Below are 17312 nucleotides of genomic sequence, written 5' to 3'. Positions count from 1 at the left end.
ATAGATAGATAGATAGATAGATAGATAGATAGACAGATAGATAGACAGACAGACAGACAAATAGGTAGATAGATAGATAGATAGATAGATAGATAGATAGATAGATAGATAGATAGATAGATAGATAGATAGATAGATAGATAGATAGATAAAGAATACAGTACATCCTTTTGATGACATTCCCAGAATTCAGTCTATACGTTTCAAAGAATCCTAAATATTCCAGGATGATATGAGCATTTTTCTGTTGCATGAAATAAATCTCTATATAAAGGGTCTCTATATTATTAATACACAACTTACACTTTAAGCTGCCCCATTAGGATACAACTAAAGGCAAAACTTTTTTTTATTCATTTTTCATCAGAGTGGAGAGGGAGTAGAACATCTGTCTTGTTTTTACTGCTGCCTGTGTCCCCATCAGGGAGATTCATCCTCTCTACTTGCCCTGATTCACAGAGAGGGAAAGGAAATTCCAACAGGAAAACAGGAGAAATCTTCCAATGGGGACACTAGTTCTGATTATAACCAGGGATTCCCTTACTTGTGGATAATACAAACATGTATCTTGTATATTATTAATATACAGCTTACACTTTAAGCTTCCTATTAAGATATACACTATGGGGGTTATTTACTAAAGGCAACTCCACTTTGCACTACAAGTGCAAACTACAAGTGCAAAATGTACTTGGAAATTCACTGAAAGTGCACTTGGAAGCGCAGTCGCTGTAGATCCGAGGGGGACGTGCAATGCAAATAAAAAACAGTATTTTAGCTTGCACATGACTGGATGATAAAATCAGCAGAGCTTCCCCTCATTTCAGATCTACCCCTCAGATTTACAGCGACTGCACTTCCAAGTGCAATTTCAAGTGCACTTTGCACTTGTAGATTTGCCTTTCGTAAATAACCCCCTGAATTACCAAAAGTATTGGGACGCCTGCCTTTACACGCACATGAACTTTAATGGCATCCCAGTGTTAGTCCACAGGGTTCAATATTGAGTTTCCCCACCCTTTGCAGCTATAACGGCTTCAACTCTTCTAGGAAGGCTGTCCACAAGGTTTAGGAGTGTGTCTATGGGAATGTTTGACCATTCTTCCAATAGTATATATCCCACAGGCAGAGGGATGATGGAACTTGTAGTTCCACAACAGCTGGAGGGCCACCAGTTGGAGACCCCTGCGTTTAGAGGATTTCCTTGTATTTCCTGGTTTGATTATGCGATAGGATGCAAAGGGAAATCTTCGGGTCACAGAGGGCAAAAACAAAACCGACAGGGGTTATGACCCTGAGAAAAAAAAGTTTTGCCTCTAGTTCTTCTCTAAATATAGCATGTGATAGAGTCTGCGTTACCCAAAACTACCAACCTAGAGCAGACTGAAAATTAATGGTAATTTTGATGGGCTGCTTTGGGTAACACAGACACTTGTATACCTTAGGAAAGCAAAGCAATATGCAAAAAAGGTTCCCATATTAACATCATGCAATTATCTGAATTCATTATACACTAACATATGATTGGTTGCTATGGGTTAGTGCACTCTGCACACTGATCTTTGACTTTTCAGACAGGAAAGCTTATTTAAAGGAGTTTTATCACCATAAAGTAAAATTATAGGCAAAACTTTTTATTTTAATTTTGCATATAGTAAAGGAGGGCTATAACCCCTGTCTGATTCTTTTTCCTCATCTGTGTCCCATTGCGGAGATTTCCCTTCACTTCCTGTCTCATAGTCGAACAGGAAGTTAAAGGAAATACCGGCAAATCAAGGGAATTATTTGGGCACCCCCAGGTCACTACATTGGAAGATTTCCCCTCTATTACTTTTCTGGGGACAACCCAAAATGTGGGATTTTCTTTGACTTTCAATGATAATAGTAAACAGTAAAAGTAGAGAGGATGAATCTCCCTAAGGCCCCTTTCACACTTGTGCGACTTTAAAGTCGTGCGATTTTAGCGCGCGTGATTTTTCCGCGATTCGTGGCCACGATTTCAGGAAATGCCTGTGTAAGTGGCATCAAAATCGGACCAAAGTAGGGCAGGGACTACTTTGAAGTCGGAACGACTTGAAGTCGCGCTAATATGAATGGTTGTCATTGGAAGTCATGGGAAACGACGTGTCATTCTACTTTGCCATCACAAATCGTGGGACAAGTCGTATAAGTGTGAAAGGGGCCTAACAGGGGACACAGCAGTAAAAACTGACAAGGTGTTCTAATCCCTCTCCACTCTATCCAAAACAAATAGAAAAACTTTTGCCTTTAGTTATACTTTAAGAAGAAGATTCTACTGCACATGAGTAATTTATATTGCATAGATATAAAGCATCTTACCTCTGCTTTCTGGGTTCTGGGAAAACTGGACTCTTTCTCTATTGCATACACATCCACCTGGTAGAGACGTGCCCCACGCTCCCGGTCCAGAACTGCAGCAGTCTGAATGTCACCTGTAAGGCGTCCTATAGTGAAGAGACGGCCAACAGTTCTTCCTTCACATCTCACCGATACAATAAAGTACTCCAGCTCAGTCTTTGTGCCTCGAGTACTAGAGGCCTCGATAGAGATCACATTTGTTCCAACGGGCTCTCCCTCTTTTAAAATAGTTATATACTTTGGCTGGGAAAAAACTGGTCCATCAGTTCCCTGAAGAAGAATGGTCAGTTCTGTGGTGGTTCTTCTCCTTTCAGATCCCAAATCGGTGGCAGCCAAAATTAAGTTGTATATGAGATGGGATGGTATCATGGGAGAAGCTACCCTTAGGTCACCACTATAACGATCCACAATAAACGTTTCGGTGTCCCCATTAATAATTTCATATTCGATTTCCCCATTAGGACCCTCGTCTGGGTCAAAGGCCGTGACCGTAGTGAGGACGGATCCTATAACCAGGGAGGGGTCTGCGGCAAAAGCATTTTGAGACACAAATATGGGGACGTTGTCATTTAGGTCGCTCACTAGAATAGTGACATTTTTCAGGGCATATTTCCTGGTTTCCACAGGCACTGCCTGGTCACTGGCCCTGACGGTCAGTTCAAATAGGTTGGAAAATTCACGGTCGATTTCGGAATTGGTATAAATAGTTCCACGCATCTCATCAATGACAAAATGGTTGCCCCGTGGCTTTTGCTGGATGATAGCATAGTTTAACTGCCCATTAATGTCTGCATCGGGATCCGTGGCAGTTACAGCCAGAATAGAGGTACCTATAGGGATATTCTCGGTTACTGACTTGAAGATGTCTCCTTCAGGGAAGCTGGGTGGATTGTCATTAAAATCTCTAACCTGTATGACCACAGACATAGTAGAGGAGCGTGGTGGTCTGCCATTATCCTTAGCTGTGATGTTTAATTTAAACAGCGCCTGGGTTTCAAAGTCCAGCTTCTTGGCCAGAAAGATGCTCCCGGTGTTGGGACTTATGCTGAAGGTCCCGTGGTTATTAGTTCCTGTAATACTATAATGAATGTCAGCATTGTCACCAGAATCAGAGTCTGTGGCTGCAACCGAGGCCACCAATTCCCCAACCCTCATATTTTCCAAGACATCCACAAACAGAGCTGCCCTGGGAAAGGAAGGTATGTTATCATTCTCATCAAGTACATCAATACTTAATGTGCACGTTGAACTTAAAGGGGTCACCCCAGAGTCTACAGTGTGGATGATAAGAGAATAGGTGGCTGTGGCTTCATGGTCCAACTTCCCCACCAATGTCACCTGGCCCGTACCGCTGTCAATTGAAAAGTGATTTTCTTCATTCCCTTTAATGATAGAATAAGTCATCAAACCGTTATTTCCCTCATCTACATCAGAAGAAGAAACCCTTAACACCTGGGTCATGTTTGTTGCCAACTCAGATATACTGGCTTGATAGAGATCTTTGGAGAATTTAGGAGCATTGTCGTTGATGTCCCTTATAAAAATCTGCACGGTAGCCTGGTCTTTAAGGGGCTTTGGTAGGCCTAAATCAGTAGAGACCACTTTAAGTGTAAAAGCTGCTGCCCCCCTTTGTCTCATGAGAGCTTCCCTGTCAAACTGATGGGTACTGGTGATGTCACCTGTAATTGTATTTAATTCAAAGTCAGGTTGCATAGTCTCAAAAGAATACATGATATCACCATTAGAACCAGAGTCTCTATCCATGGCATAGACTTTACCAACAAAAGAGCCTCCTCTCTGTTCCTCTTCATAATAGAATACATAATTGGTGCTGTTGAACAGTGGCCTATTATCATTGACATCCTCAAGTAGTATCGTAACATTTACAGTGGCACTTAGAGGTTCAACAGCTCTATCAGAGGCTGTTACAATCAAAACATAGACATCCTTAACCTCTCGGTCAAGTTCACTTTTCACGTACAGTTGCCCGTCTGGGAATATTCCAAAAGCCTCTGCCACATTTCCATCTGTGATATGATAGCTGATTTCCCCGTTTGCCCCCGAATCTTTGTCAGAAGCATGTATTTTAAAAAACCTTGAGTTAACTGGCTCGGACTCTAATAAAGTTACTTCGTAGGAAAGTTGGTCAAAGACAGGAGGGTTGTCATTGACATCGTGCACAGAGACAGTTAGTATAAAGCTGGACGTGAGCTGTGGAACCCCCATGTCTGCTGCTAGAATTTCTACTTGGTATGATCCAGCGCTGACATCTAGGGCTCCGGTTATACTCACAGCACCACTTATAGTATCTACATGAAACAGGCCTAGAGGGTTCTGTTTCAAGCCATAGGTAACCCGGCCATTTACTCCTTCATCGGGATCCACAGCTTTAGCCTGAAATATAACGTGGCCCGCTTTCCAATTTTCGACTGCATTCACACTTTCAACGGCATGTAAAAAGTGGGGAGAGTTATCATTCAAGTCTTTCACCGTAATATTAACAATTGCTTCCCCGGTCACTGGACCACCACTGGCCACAACTTTTAAATGATAAAAACTCTGGTCTTCTCTGTCAATAACACCAGCTGTCATTATCAGTCCTGTAGTCTTGTCAATAGTATACACTCCTTTTTGGTCACCTGTGATTATCAGGTAAGTTATATTGGTATTCAGATCCATTGTGGTTGCCGTGACAGACCCAACATTATATCCTAATGCCACATTTTCAAACATAACAAAATTGTATGCGTCCTGGGTAAACAATGGCGGATTGTCTTGGGTATCCAAAACAGTGATAGTAACTATGGCATGGTTGTGCGATTGTAGACCTCCACCATCAGTTGCCACAATTTTCAATTGGTAAGCTGTTTTTTCTTCCCTGTCTAGGGCAGTTTTTGTAGAAATGGCTCCTGTGTCAGGGTGTATGTGGAATTTTGAGGTATCACCTGCTCTGATGGAATATTTAATTGTGCCGTTGATGCCCAAGTCATGATCAGCTGCTGTCACAGAAACAAGGAAACTGGCAGGCGGTTCGTTCTCCTGAATGTTGGCAAAGTACTGTACAGGATAAAACACGGGACTGTTGTCATTAACATCCAAGAGGGTCACAGTGATCTTGGCAGAGGAAGACAGTGGAGGGGTTCCAAGGTCAGTAGCCAGTACTGCTAAGGTGCAATTTTCCTGCTGCTCCCTGTCCAACTCTGCCCGAGTACTAAGTTGGCCAGATAAAGGATCTAGTCTGTAAAATCCTTGACATTGGCTTGGGCTCTCAGAATCAAAGTAAAATCGTATAGTGCCATTGCTCCCCAGATCACCATCTGTAGCCTTTAACGTTATCAGTTCGGTGCCAGTGGGGGAATTTTCTGGTAGGGAGAGCCAGTGTTGATCACTAGCTTGGAGACCGGTGAAAGTAGGCCTCTGGTCATTGACATCCAAAAGACTAACAAGAAGAGTAGCAAAGCTAGTTTTGGGTTGTGGCCCTTGATCTCTTGCACTGATATTGAGAAGTAACTGAGCTGCTGTTTCGCGGTCTAACGTTGAGGTACTGGTTACCAATCCACTGTGTTCACTAATGGAGAACCAACCCAATTGATTTCCGGATACAATAGAGTAACGAAGGTTGGCATTTAGGCCTGTATCTCCATCAGTGGCTGAAACACCACAGATGTAGGATCCTGGTGGGAGGTCTTCACTTATCTCCACTTTGCTTTGAGGCTCTTGGAAGACTGGTGGGTGGTCATTGATATCATTTACATAAATCACAAGGCTGGCCACTGAGGATCTTGGCCTAGGGTGGCCCTGATCAGATACACTAACAGTCAAATTATAGGAAGGAATGCGCTCACGGTCCAGCGCGCTAGCCACTTTGATAAGACTAAGGTTGGGCACCTTGGATGTTTGTACCTCAAAGTGGCGCTGCTCATTGCCCCCCAGGATAGCAACTGTAACATTACCATTGGCGGCAGGGGAGTCTGAGTCAGTGACTGTAAGTAACGCCACCACCGTCCCAACCTGGGCATTCTCATCCACTGAGGCATAGCGGGATGTAGCAGGGAAATAACGGAATTTTACTACAGGGTCATTATCATTAACATCGATCAAGCGAACGACAGCTTCTGCCCGGCCAGTAAGCGGCGGAGTGCCTAGGTCTCTGGCCTCAATGCTGAGGGTATACTGTCGTCGACTTTCATAGTCCAGTGGCTCCCTGATTGTAACAAGCCCACTTTCTGGATCAATCTGAAAAGGAGTGCCTTCTACTAGCTGATATATAATAGCAGCATTATCTCCCTCATCCCTGTCAGTAGACTCTACTTTAAGTACACTTGAACCTATAGGGGCATCTTCTTCAATCTTAGCCTGGTACTGAGAACTTTTAAACACAGGTGGGTTGTCGTTGATATCTTGCACGGTAACATTGACTCGTAAGTGGCCTACTCTTTTGGGTGAACCTTTATCTTCCACTTCTACAATCAAATAATAACATGGAGTGGTTTCTCTATCTAAGGACCCCTGGGACATTAAATGAAGGAAGGCCCCATCCCCACTAGGGTTGACCGTAATGCCCAATTTGAAGCGCCCATCCTGGTTCCCTGACACAATACGATAAGATCGATGATCTACCCCATTAGTACCAGCATCTGAATCTGTGGCCGTGTCTAGGATGACCTGCCTCCCACCTTGAGTGTCCTCCTTAAATGACACCACAATGGAAGGTTCGGGAAACACAGGGGAATTATCATTGATGTCCAGGACAGTAATGCGAACCTCGGTCGGGTACGTCGGCTGGCTGGACAGGACCACCAAGTTGATGACATCGCTGGCGAGATTTTCCCTATCGATGGTAGAGGTGGTGTAGATGGATCCGGAAGTGGCGTTAATTCGAAAAAGCGCATGGGATTCGCTCAGCCGGTAAGTGAATCCTGGTTTGGTGCTTATGGTACCTACATAGGTCTCTGTTGGCTGTTCCTCCAGAACTTCAAAAACCTGACGTGGCTGATTGCTGCCCAGTGTCCCAGGAACCCATATCACAAAGAAGAAGGCTAACAGGGGCATTGCTGACCAGGACCTCTGCGGGGTCATGGTGTCCATCCAAAACGTTCCTTTCTGGAATTCAAAAAGCAATTCTAGGAACACCTTTGTAGACTTAGTGAGATAACAGGAAAGTTGTGTCCATCAGCTGAAGAGTTGGCAACACTGGAGGGATGAGGATGGAGAAGATTGTACATCCAGGAGGAGAAGACAGCATTCCGCACTGCAGTCACTGCACAAACACCAACATCTCAGGAGGATCGGCCACTAGGAACAGTCATCCATAGACACATCGATCAGTGTGCAGTTCCAAAGACACATCGGTCAATGTGAAGGTGCTCAGTGTGGAGATCCAGCCATACACACATCGATCAATATGAAGGTGTAGAGACACATCGGTCAGTGTGGAGGTCTATAGACACATCGGTCAGTGTAGATGTCCATACACATATCGGTCATCAGCTACACTCAGCTCCGATGATGTCTCCCTGATCTCTCTTCCAGGCTCCCCAGGACCGATCCGTGCATTGTCCGCATGCACCCCCCTTTATAATCCAGCTACTCATCCCCGAAGCCTGCCGCACATTTCTTTTTCCTCACCATGCCAGATCTCTTGCGCATCCCAGCAGCAACTTTGTTCTTTTTTTGTAAATCCAGTAAATGGGGGGGGGGGGGGGCCTATGAGCGCGGCGCCCCCAGGAGTGCGGCGATGATCGGGGGTGTGCGGGTGAGCTTTGCGGTCATAGTGAGGACTGAGCTCTCACTACAAGTGTCTCCCGGAGCCTTCACTGAACAAAAAAAAAACTTTCTCCGCTCATTGATCCCTCTTCAGGGGAGCCAACATTGGAGATCTCCCCCCTCCCCTACCCTCCCTCCTCTCCATCCTTCGCCCCGCCCAGCCACACGCCTGTCACTTCCAGCAACTCCCCCCCGAGACACGGATTGGACAGCGGCTACCTAAGTGCCCGCCCCTCTCCGCACAGTCCTGGGATGCCCGGCTAATCCCTCCTCACCGTGATTGGCTGCTGCCTCTTGTGTGCGGGCCAATGGATGGATCCGCTCGCCTGAACCGTTATGTGGATGGAGATGGACTGGTCCACGGGATCACACACTGGACTGACAGATGAGACCATTATTATTATATACTGTATGTGTACACCGCACTGATGAGTCTATATAGGGGAGAACACTCACTGTGTATTATACATCACACCCTCATTACCTCCATACTGAACGCTTACTATGCAGCGCGGAATCCCTGTACTAGAAGCTCTGTCATCACCTTGTCCGATGTACATTAGGGATTCATTAGGAGAGCAGGTTACCCAATCCATGTCTATACAGCGGGGAGCGCTTCACCGGTGTGTACACACTGCCCTCTACTGGCCGCATACCGGTATAGCGGGGTGATCGCTGAACACTCTGATGTAGGCTAGAGCCCAGCATAGTACAAGGGAATGATTCTATGGGAGTGATTTACTAAGACTGGAGAATACACCCCATTACTACCCATCATAGCATAAGAACGCATACCTAAATAATACAATAAACACAACAAGGATTATGGGAAAGTTTAGGATGCAGCCCCTCAAGCCTTTTTCTGACACTTGTTGTTTACAAGTAAAAATCTGCATTTTTTGCGCAAAAATCCTTATAACCCCCAAACACTCTTTATAATATATATATTTATTAACCACTTAAGGACCGGACCAATATGCTGCTAAATGACCCAAGGGGTTTTTACAATTCGGCACTGCGTCGCTTTAACTGACAATTGCGCGGTCGTGTGACGTGGCTCCCAAACAAAATTGGCGTCCTTTTTTCCCCACAAATAGAGCTTTCTTTTGGTGGTATTTGATCACCTCTGCGGTTTTTATTTTTTGCGCTATAAAACAAAAATAAAGGGATAATTTTGAAAAAAATATTTTTTACTTTTTGCTATAATAAATATCCCCCAAAAATATATATATTAAAAAAAAATGTTCCTCAGTTTAGGACGATACGTATTCTTCTACCTATTTTTGGTAAAAAAAATCACAATAGGCGTTTATCGATTGGCTGGGCAAAATTTATAGCGTTTACAAAATAGGGGATAGTTTTATTTATTTATTTATTTTACTACTAATGGCGGCAATCAGCGATTTTTTTCGTGACTGCGACATTATGGCGGACACTTCGGACAATTTTGACACATTTTTGGGACCATTGTCATTTTCACAGCAAAAAATACACTTTATGAATTTAAAAAAAAACGAAACAGTAAAGTTAGCCCAATTTTTTTCAATAATGTGAAAGATGATGTTACGCCGAGTAAATAGATACCAAACTTATTAGGCTTTAAAATTTTGATTTACAGAGAAGGTCTTTGTATAGAATTATTGATTTCGCTATAACGATCGTGGCGATTACCTCACATGTGTGGTTTGAATCCTTTTTTTACTTTTGCAGACGCGACTTACGTATGCGTTTTCTTTGGTGCGCGAGCACAGGCGCTTCAATTTTTTTATTTGTTTCTTATTTATTTATATTTTTAAATTATGACCTGACCTGACTACACTGAACTGACCTGACCTGCATACACTTAACTGACCTGACCTGACCTGACTACACTGACCTGACTACACTGACCTGACCTGACTACACTGAACTGACCTGACCTGCATACACTTAACTGACCTGACCTGACCTGACTACACTGACCTGACCTGACTACACTGAACTGACCTGCATACACTGAACTGACCTGACTACACTGACCTGACTACACTGACCTGACCTGACTACACTGACCTGACTACACTGACCTGACTACACTGACCTGACCTGACTACACTGACCTGACTACACTGACCTGACCTGACTACACTGAACTGACCTGCATACACTGAACTGACCTGACTACACTGACCTGACTACACTGACCTGACCTGACTACACTGACCTGACTACACTGACCTGACTACACTGACCTGACCTGACTACACTGAACTGACCTGCATACACTGAACTGACCTGACTACACTGACCTGACTACACTGACCTGACCTGACCTGACTACACTGACCTGACCTGACCTGACTACACTGACCTGACCTGACTACACTGACCTGACCTGCATACACTGACCTGACCTGCATACACTGACCTGACTACACTGACCTGACCTACATACACTGACCTGACCTACATACACTGACCTGACTACACTGACCTGACCTGACCTGACTACACTGACCTGACCTGCATACACTGACCTGACTACACTGACCTGACCTACATACACTGACCTGACCTACATACACTGACCTGACCTGACCTGACTACACTGACCTGACCTGACCTGACTACACTGACCTGACCTGCATACACTGACCTGACTACACTGACCTGACCTACATACACTGACCTGACCTGACTACACTGACCTGACCTGACTACACTGACCTGATCTGCATACACTGACCTGACTACACTGACCTGACCTGCATACACTGACCTGACTACACTGACCTGACCTACATACACTGACCTACATACACTGACCTGACTACACTGACCTGACCTGACTACACTGACCTGACTACACTGACCTGACCTGCATACACTGACCTGACTACACTGACCTGACCTACATACACTGATCTGACCTACATACACTGACCTGACCTGACTACACTGACCTGACTACACTGACCTGACCTGACCTGCCTACACTGACCTGACCTGACTACACTGACCTGACCTGCATACTGCATACACTGACCTACCTACACTGACCTGACCTGACTACACTGACCTGACCTGACCTGCATACACTGACCTGACTACACTGACCTGACTACACTGACTTGACCTGACTACACTGACCTGACCTGACCACACTGACCTGGCCATACTGACCTGACCACACTGACCTGACCTGACTACACTGACCTGACCACTCTGACCTGACCTGACTACACTGGCCTGACCTGCATACACTGACCTGGCCTGACCTGCATACACTGACCTGACCTACATACACAATCACTGACCTACATACACTAACACTGAGTGACCTACCTCAGCCGTGGTACAGATGCAGCCAGAGGACTCGAGGAGGCTCAGGACTCAGAAACCGAGGAGGAAAGGAGAGCTGCTGAATGGAGCAGGAAGCTGGGATGTAGGGTGCCAATGTGCCTGAGGTCACCCTGTCGTACAGATGCAGCCGAGGAGGAGAGTCGCTGAACCGAGCGACATGGCGCGCCGGGCAGGATTGTAATTCCCGCCTTCTGAGCTTGCAGCGCTTATGATGGACGTCACATGTCCCGCGGTCCCGGATTGGACCAGTGGGACGTCCATCATAGGCGCTGCAGGTTCCAGAAGGCGGAACCTGCTGTGTCTTTGGGCACACTCTGAAAAATATATATATTTTTTTTTACTTTTTTCTTTTCTTTCTTTCTTTTTTTTTTTTTTACGTGATTGCGATCACAAGGGGTTGTAAAGGTTTGTTTTTTTATTTTCTAAATAGGTTCCTTTAAGCTAGTGCATTGTTGGTTTACTTACCTTTTCCTTCAATTTCCCTTCTAAATGTTTTTTTTCTTTGTCTGAATTTCTCACTTCCTGTTTCTCCTCAGTAAGCTTGCCCCCATTATCCGAGCCATTCTGGCTTGGGGTTAGTCAGCGTGCTTGCCCCCTCCCTTGGGACTACATCCCTGCGGGGAGACAGGGAACCTATTTAGAAAATAAAAAACTCCTGTAGAAGCAACGTTTTGTAAGTCAGTGTGCATGGAGACTGAGGCCCCGTACACACGACCAGTTTCCTCGGCAGAATTCAGCTTCCGACCGAGTTTCTGGCTGAATTCTGCCGAGAAAACCGGCCGTGTGTACACTTTCGGCCGAGGAAGCCGACGAGGACCTCGGCGAGGAAATAGAGAACATGTTCTCTATTTCCTCGTTGTTCTATGGGAGCTCTCGTCCCGCCGAGCTCCTCGGCGGCTTCAGGGCTGAACTGGCCGAGGAACTCGATGAGTTCCTCGGCCGTGTGTACGAGGCCTCAGCCTATTAGACTCAAGCAGCAATATCTTATACCAACCAAATAACAATTTACCAACGCCCTATGGGCGACATTACCCACATAAAGGGGGGCCGTAAAAAAGGAAAAATAACAAGGTGGGGAGGGGGGAAAACAGGTAAAAAGATCCAGAAGGAAGGCTGAGGATAATCCAGGGGTGAGTCCAGCTGACAGACCTGAGGTAAATTCTGACTCCGCCCAGTCACAGGAGAGGATAGAAGTAAAAGGTTACACTTATTGGCTAGATGTTTCACGCCAAAGTATTTGTCACCAATACAGTGCTCAGCATCTGAGGTAAATCTTCCTAGCAACAGCAGGCAGCTTGTTACCTGAAACACAAAACAGAAAGAACCAGCAAAGCAAACCATGGAAAGCCACGTACTTAACAATCACCATATCCCTCTATTAAGAGTAACATTTATTTATAACACAAATGGGTGTTAGGGGTGACAATCCCATGGGGCCACTTCCCTATTTTATTCTTTCATGGCCCTGACATTCTGGTGCAGCTCTCCATAGAAACCAATCAGCGTCCAGTTTTTATTGTCAAAGCTTAATTGAACAAAATTGAAGTTAGAAGCTGATTGGTTTCTTTGTAGAGCTGCCCCAGATTTTGCACTCTGCATTTTTAGTAAATCAACCCCAATGTCACCTTCCGTGTGTAGCTAAACATGTCTATTAGATATGTAATGGATAAATGCGGTCATCAAAAAAGAAAGCAGTCTTAACTATTGTAAAGTATTATTAATGTAGTATGTTGCACTTTACCAATCATTAGATGTGGTGGCTGCATTCTTTTATTTAGCCCTTGTTCAAATTGGAGCGATTTGATATGCAATTTAACAGGTCAAAGCGCATGACAAGTCGCAGCCTATTGCTGGCAATGGCCCCATTCCAATAGGTGCGACACCGACTTGCAAATGTAGTTCCTGCACTACTTTTGCAGATTTCGGGTGCAATTTCAATAGATATCTGGGCATAAATTCGCACAGATGTCTTTCAAGTAGCACCTGAAATTGCATTGACCTGCTACTTTGTAATTGTGCTAATTCAAGTGAAGTAGTAAGATTTCAAAATAGCATCAATGTGAAGCAGGGCTTAGGCTGTTTTCATTCTGTTTTCATCTGGTGATCTGGTCACTAACACACCTCATGTATTAGACCCCTTTCACACTGGGGCGCTTTTCAGGCATTTTAGCGCTAAAAATAGCGCTTGTAAAGTGCCTGAAAAGCGCCTCTCAAACCTTTTTTCGGGGGTTCAAAGCGCCTCGCTAGCGGCCGAAAAGCGGCGCTATAACTGCGGTAAGGAGGAGATAAAACTAGCACCGCTTTACCCCTAAGGCCCGCACTGTGTTAAAGGGGTCTTAGTGAGACACCACTCTGGAGGAATGAGAACAGGTAGAACAGCTGACAGCAGCATTGTCAGTGTTTGTGTGTATGTGGGGGGGGGGGTGTTAAATGTATTATCAGATTTAAATACATTAACAAATTAAAGCCAAACTCCAGCTAACACTATATAAGCCATTACAGCATTTTGGGATAAAGGTTTTACATACATAAATAAAAGATGATCATTTTAAGCACCCCAGTCAGAGTTGAATGGTTTGTCTCATCCCTCTAACTTATACAGAGTATATCTGCAAGAGAGTTTATTCTTTTGGAAAAACAACAGATTTAATGCTCAGATCACCAGATGAAAATAGAAGAAAGAAAGCCTGAAGAAGAAAATGAATGTGGCCATCACGGCTAAGAATTAGTAAGCTGTGATATATTAAATGTTTGCTTTTGGGTTTAATATCACTTTAATCATATGATTTCCAATTGTGACACTATGGGGGTTATTTACGAATGGCAAATCCACTTTGCACTGAAAGTGCACTTGGAAGTGCAATCGCTGTAAATCTGAGGGCTAGATCTGAAATGAGGGGAAGCGCTGCTGATTTTATTATCCAATCATGTGCAAGCTAAAATGCTGTTTTTTATTCTCCTTGCATGTCCCCCTCGGATCTAAAGCGACTGCACTTCCAAGTGCACTTGTAGTGCAAAGTGGATTTTCCTTTAGTAATTAACCCCCACAGTGTGAGAAATGCATACGGAACATGGTTTTCCTGCACTATACTCCATTGTGCACAAGCCCTTAGGCCCCTTTCACATGTGCGGATTGTATGTCCGCATTTTCATCCATCCGTTTGCGGATGAAAACGGGACATAAATTGGTCCCTATGTGATTGCGGGTGTCAGCGGATGTACATCCGCTGACACCCGTAATCACCCGCCTCCGCAAAGATCCGATTTTGCGGACAGAAGAAAATCCTATTTTTTCTTCCGTCTGCGGATCGGATCGGATGAACACACGGTCCGTGTTCATCCGATCCCCCCATAGGAAAGACAGGGCGGTCACAGTGTGCGGGGACCGCCCTGTCAGCCGATGGTTCAGCTGGGATTTTACGGAGCGATCTCAGCTGAGCTTACGGACACACGGAGGCCAATCATTACAGATCCGCCCGTGTGAAAGGGCCCTAAGGCCTGGTTCACACCTTTGCCGTTTTTAGTGCATTTTCAATTGTGCAGGAACACACTACAGTCCATTTAACATGGCTTCCTATGGATGTAGTTCACATCTGTGCATTTTTCGGAAATGTCCAGTTTTTTTTTTCTGGTTTTTGGTTCAATAGACTTCAATGGATAAAAACGTGTATTGAAAAATGCAAAATGCACCTGGAATATGCAAAATGCAACCTGCATAAGTGTGAATCAGGCCATAAAAATGGATCTTCCCCTAAAGAAAGACATGATGATATAAGATTCCCTAACATTTAAAAAAATATATGTTTTTCTGCTTTACTTAGCTTTTTTCTCATGCACATCTTTGCTTCCCTTAACCCCCCCTGACGGTATTCCCGAGTCTGGCTCGGGGTAAGATTTCAGTACCAAAAGTGGTATCCCTGAGCCTGACTCGGGATCGCCTTGCAGTGTCCACAGGCATGGTTTACTTACCTTGTCCCTGGATCCTGCGATGCATCCCCGATGTGTGAGCGAGCGGCATCCTCGCTCGATTCACACAGTGCCTGTGTGCCGCAGATCTCCGTTCCCTGCGACGTTACGACGCACGGGGGCGGAGATCAGCGCCAAATTCAAAAAAAGTAAATAAACACATTGCATACAGTATACTGTAATCTTATAGATTACAGTACTGTATGTAAAAAATACACCCCCCCCCCCCTTGTCCCTAGTGGTCTGCCCAGTGCCCTACATGTACTTTTATATAATAAAAACTGTTCTTTCTCCCTGTAAACTGTAGATTGTCCATATCAACCAAAAGTGTCCCTTTATGTCAAAAATGGTTTTAGAGCAGCTAGAAAACAGCGATAATAAATTATAATCACTTGCAGAATTGGGCGATAGCGATTTGTGGGGAAATTCGTCATAAAAAAATAAAAGTAATGACAGCGACAATTCTGCAACTGAGCAAATTTCAGTGTTTTTGATTTGATTACATTATTGAATCATTTTTATTATAATTATATTATTATTTCTTATAATTATTTATAGTTATTTATTATATTATAATTTATGATTTTGTTTTTCAAACTTTATCATACCCAGGATGTCTACTAGACTCTTGTTTGGACAGATTTAAGTGAGTTATTCATAAGAATTCTAGCCCTACAATGTAAAACGCCAAATTTCCATGCAAAATAATGGTACCGCTTTCAGCACCTAAAACCAGAAAGAATCATACCGCCAGGGAGGTTAAAGGAGTTGTAAAGTCTTGATGTTTTTCACCTTAATGAATTCTATGCATTAAGATGAAAAACCTTCCGTAGGGCAGCAGCCCCCCCCCCCCCTTTTACTTACCTGAACCCGATCTTTCCAGCGACAGAGACAGGCACAGAAGCTCCAGCCGCTGTCTCAGGACCTCATTGGATAGATTGATAGCAGTAGGACTCATTGGCTCCCACTGCTGTCAATCAAATCCAGTGACATGGGAGCCGGGGGCGTTAATGGACGCAGAAGCAGGACTCGTGAGCACGCCCACACGAGTGCCCCCGTGGAAATCGGCTGTCCGTGGGGGCACCCGATGAAGAGAAGGAGCCAGGAGCGCCGCCCAGTGGATGCCAGAAGAGGAGGATCGGGGCCACTCTGTGCAAAACCCTTGCACAGAGGAGGTAAGTATTAAATATAATATATATGAACCTTTATAGCCCCTTTAAGGCAATGGTGACATACTCCCTGATACACAGATGCCCCCTAAAAATACCACCATTGCCTTTAGGGTAATCTCAGTGTTATTTTTCCGAACAGATGTCGGGAGTATCATAAAGCACATGCGTGAGATTAGAAAATGTGACGTCATGCGCTTTGTCTTCTTCTTATGCAGTATCCCCAATGTTTTCAAAATGGCAGCACAGGAATGGAGACCTAGGCAGCACAGATGCAGGACAAAATAAGTATGAAGAAAAAGTCACAGGATATAGCTAAGTCAAATTTTTGTATTTCCTCTTGATTATATATACAGGTTTATAGAGTAGGTAGGGAGGAGTTGGGATAATGGAGGTCCTCTTTAAATCAAAATTAAACTCATCAACTTACATCAGAACTAGAAGCTCCTCAAGATACACCTTCTTCTTCCAGTGCTGCGACAGTTACATCCTGCACTGGTCGGTGTCATTTTGTCTCCAAACAAAATTTGGGTGCTGGGATTTCAGCCTATTGATTGGCCAGTGGGGGATGACACGATGCATGTGCATGAGAGTCAGTCATTCCAGAAGTGGCTCCCCTATCTATGCGTCCAGCCCCCTAATCTACATACGGAGCGCCGGACGCATGGATTCCAATGGGATTCCAATTTT

The 17312-nt window shown here is 44.6% G+C and overlaps 1 protein-coding gene across 1 annotated transcript in view; it reads right to left on the bottom strand.

The window, feature by feature from the left end:
- Positions 1-8265, bottom strand: part of FAT4 (FAT atypical cadherin 4) — a 333341-nt gene extending 325076 nt beyond the window's left edge. The window contains exon 1 of the mRNA XM_040330646.1: positions 2341-8265. Coding sequence (XP_040186580.1) covers positions 2341-7467 — 5127 coding nt within the window. The 5' untranslated portion in view covers positions 7468-8265. The remainder of the gene's footprint in view (positions 1-2340) is intronic.
- Positions 8266-17312: the final 9047 nt, after the last annotated feature.

This window comes from Rana temporaria, chromosome 1, assembly GCF_905171775.1.
Source record: "Rana temporaria chromosome 1, aRanTem1.1, whole genome shotgun sequence".
NCBI lineage: Eukaryota > Metazoa > Chordata > Amphibia > Anura > Ranidae > Rana > Rana temporaria.
Note: the sequence above shows the minus strand (reverse complement) of the source record. Positions and strands in the feature narration are given on the sequence as shown.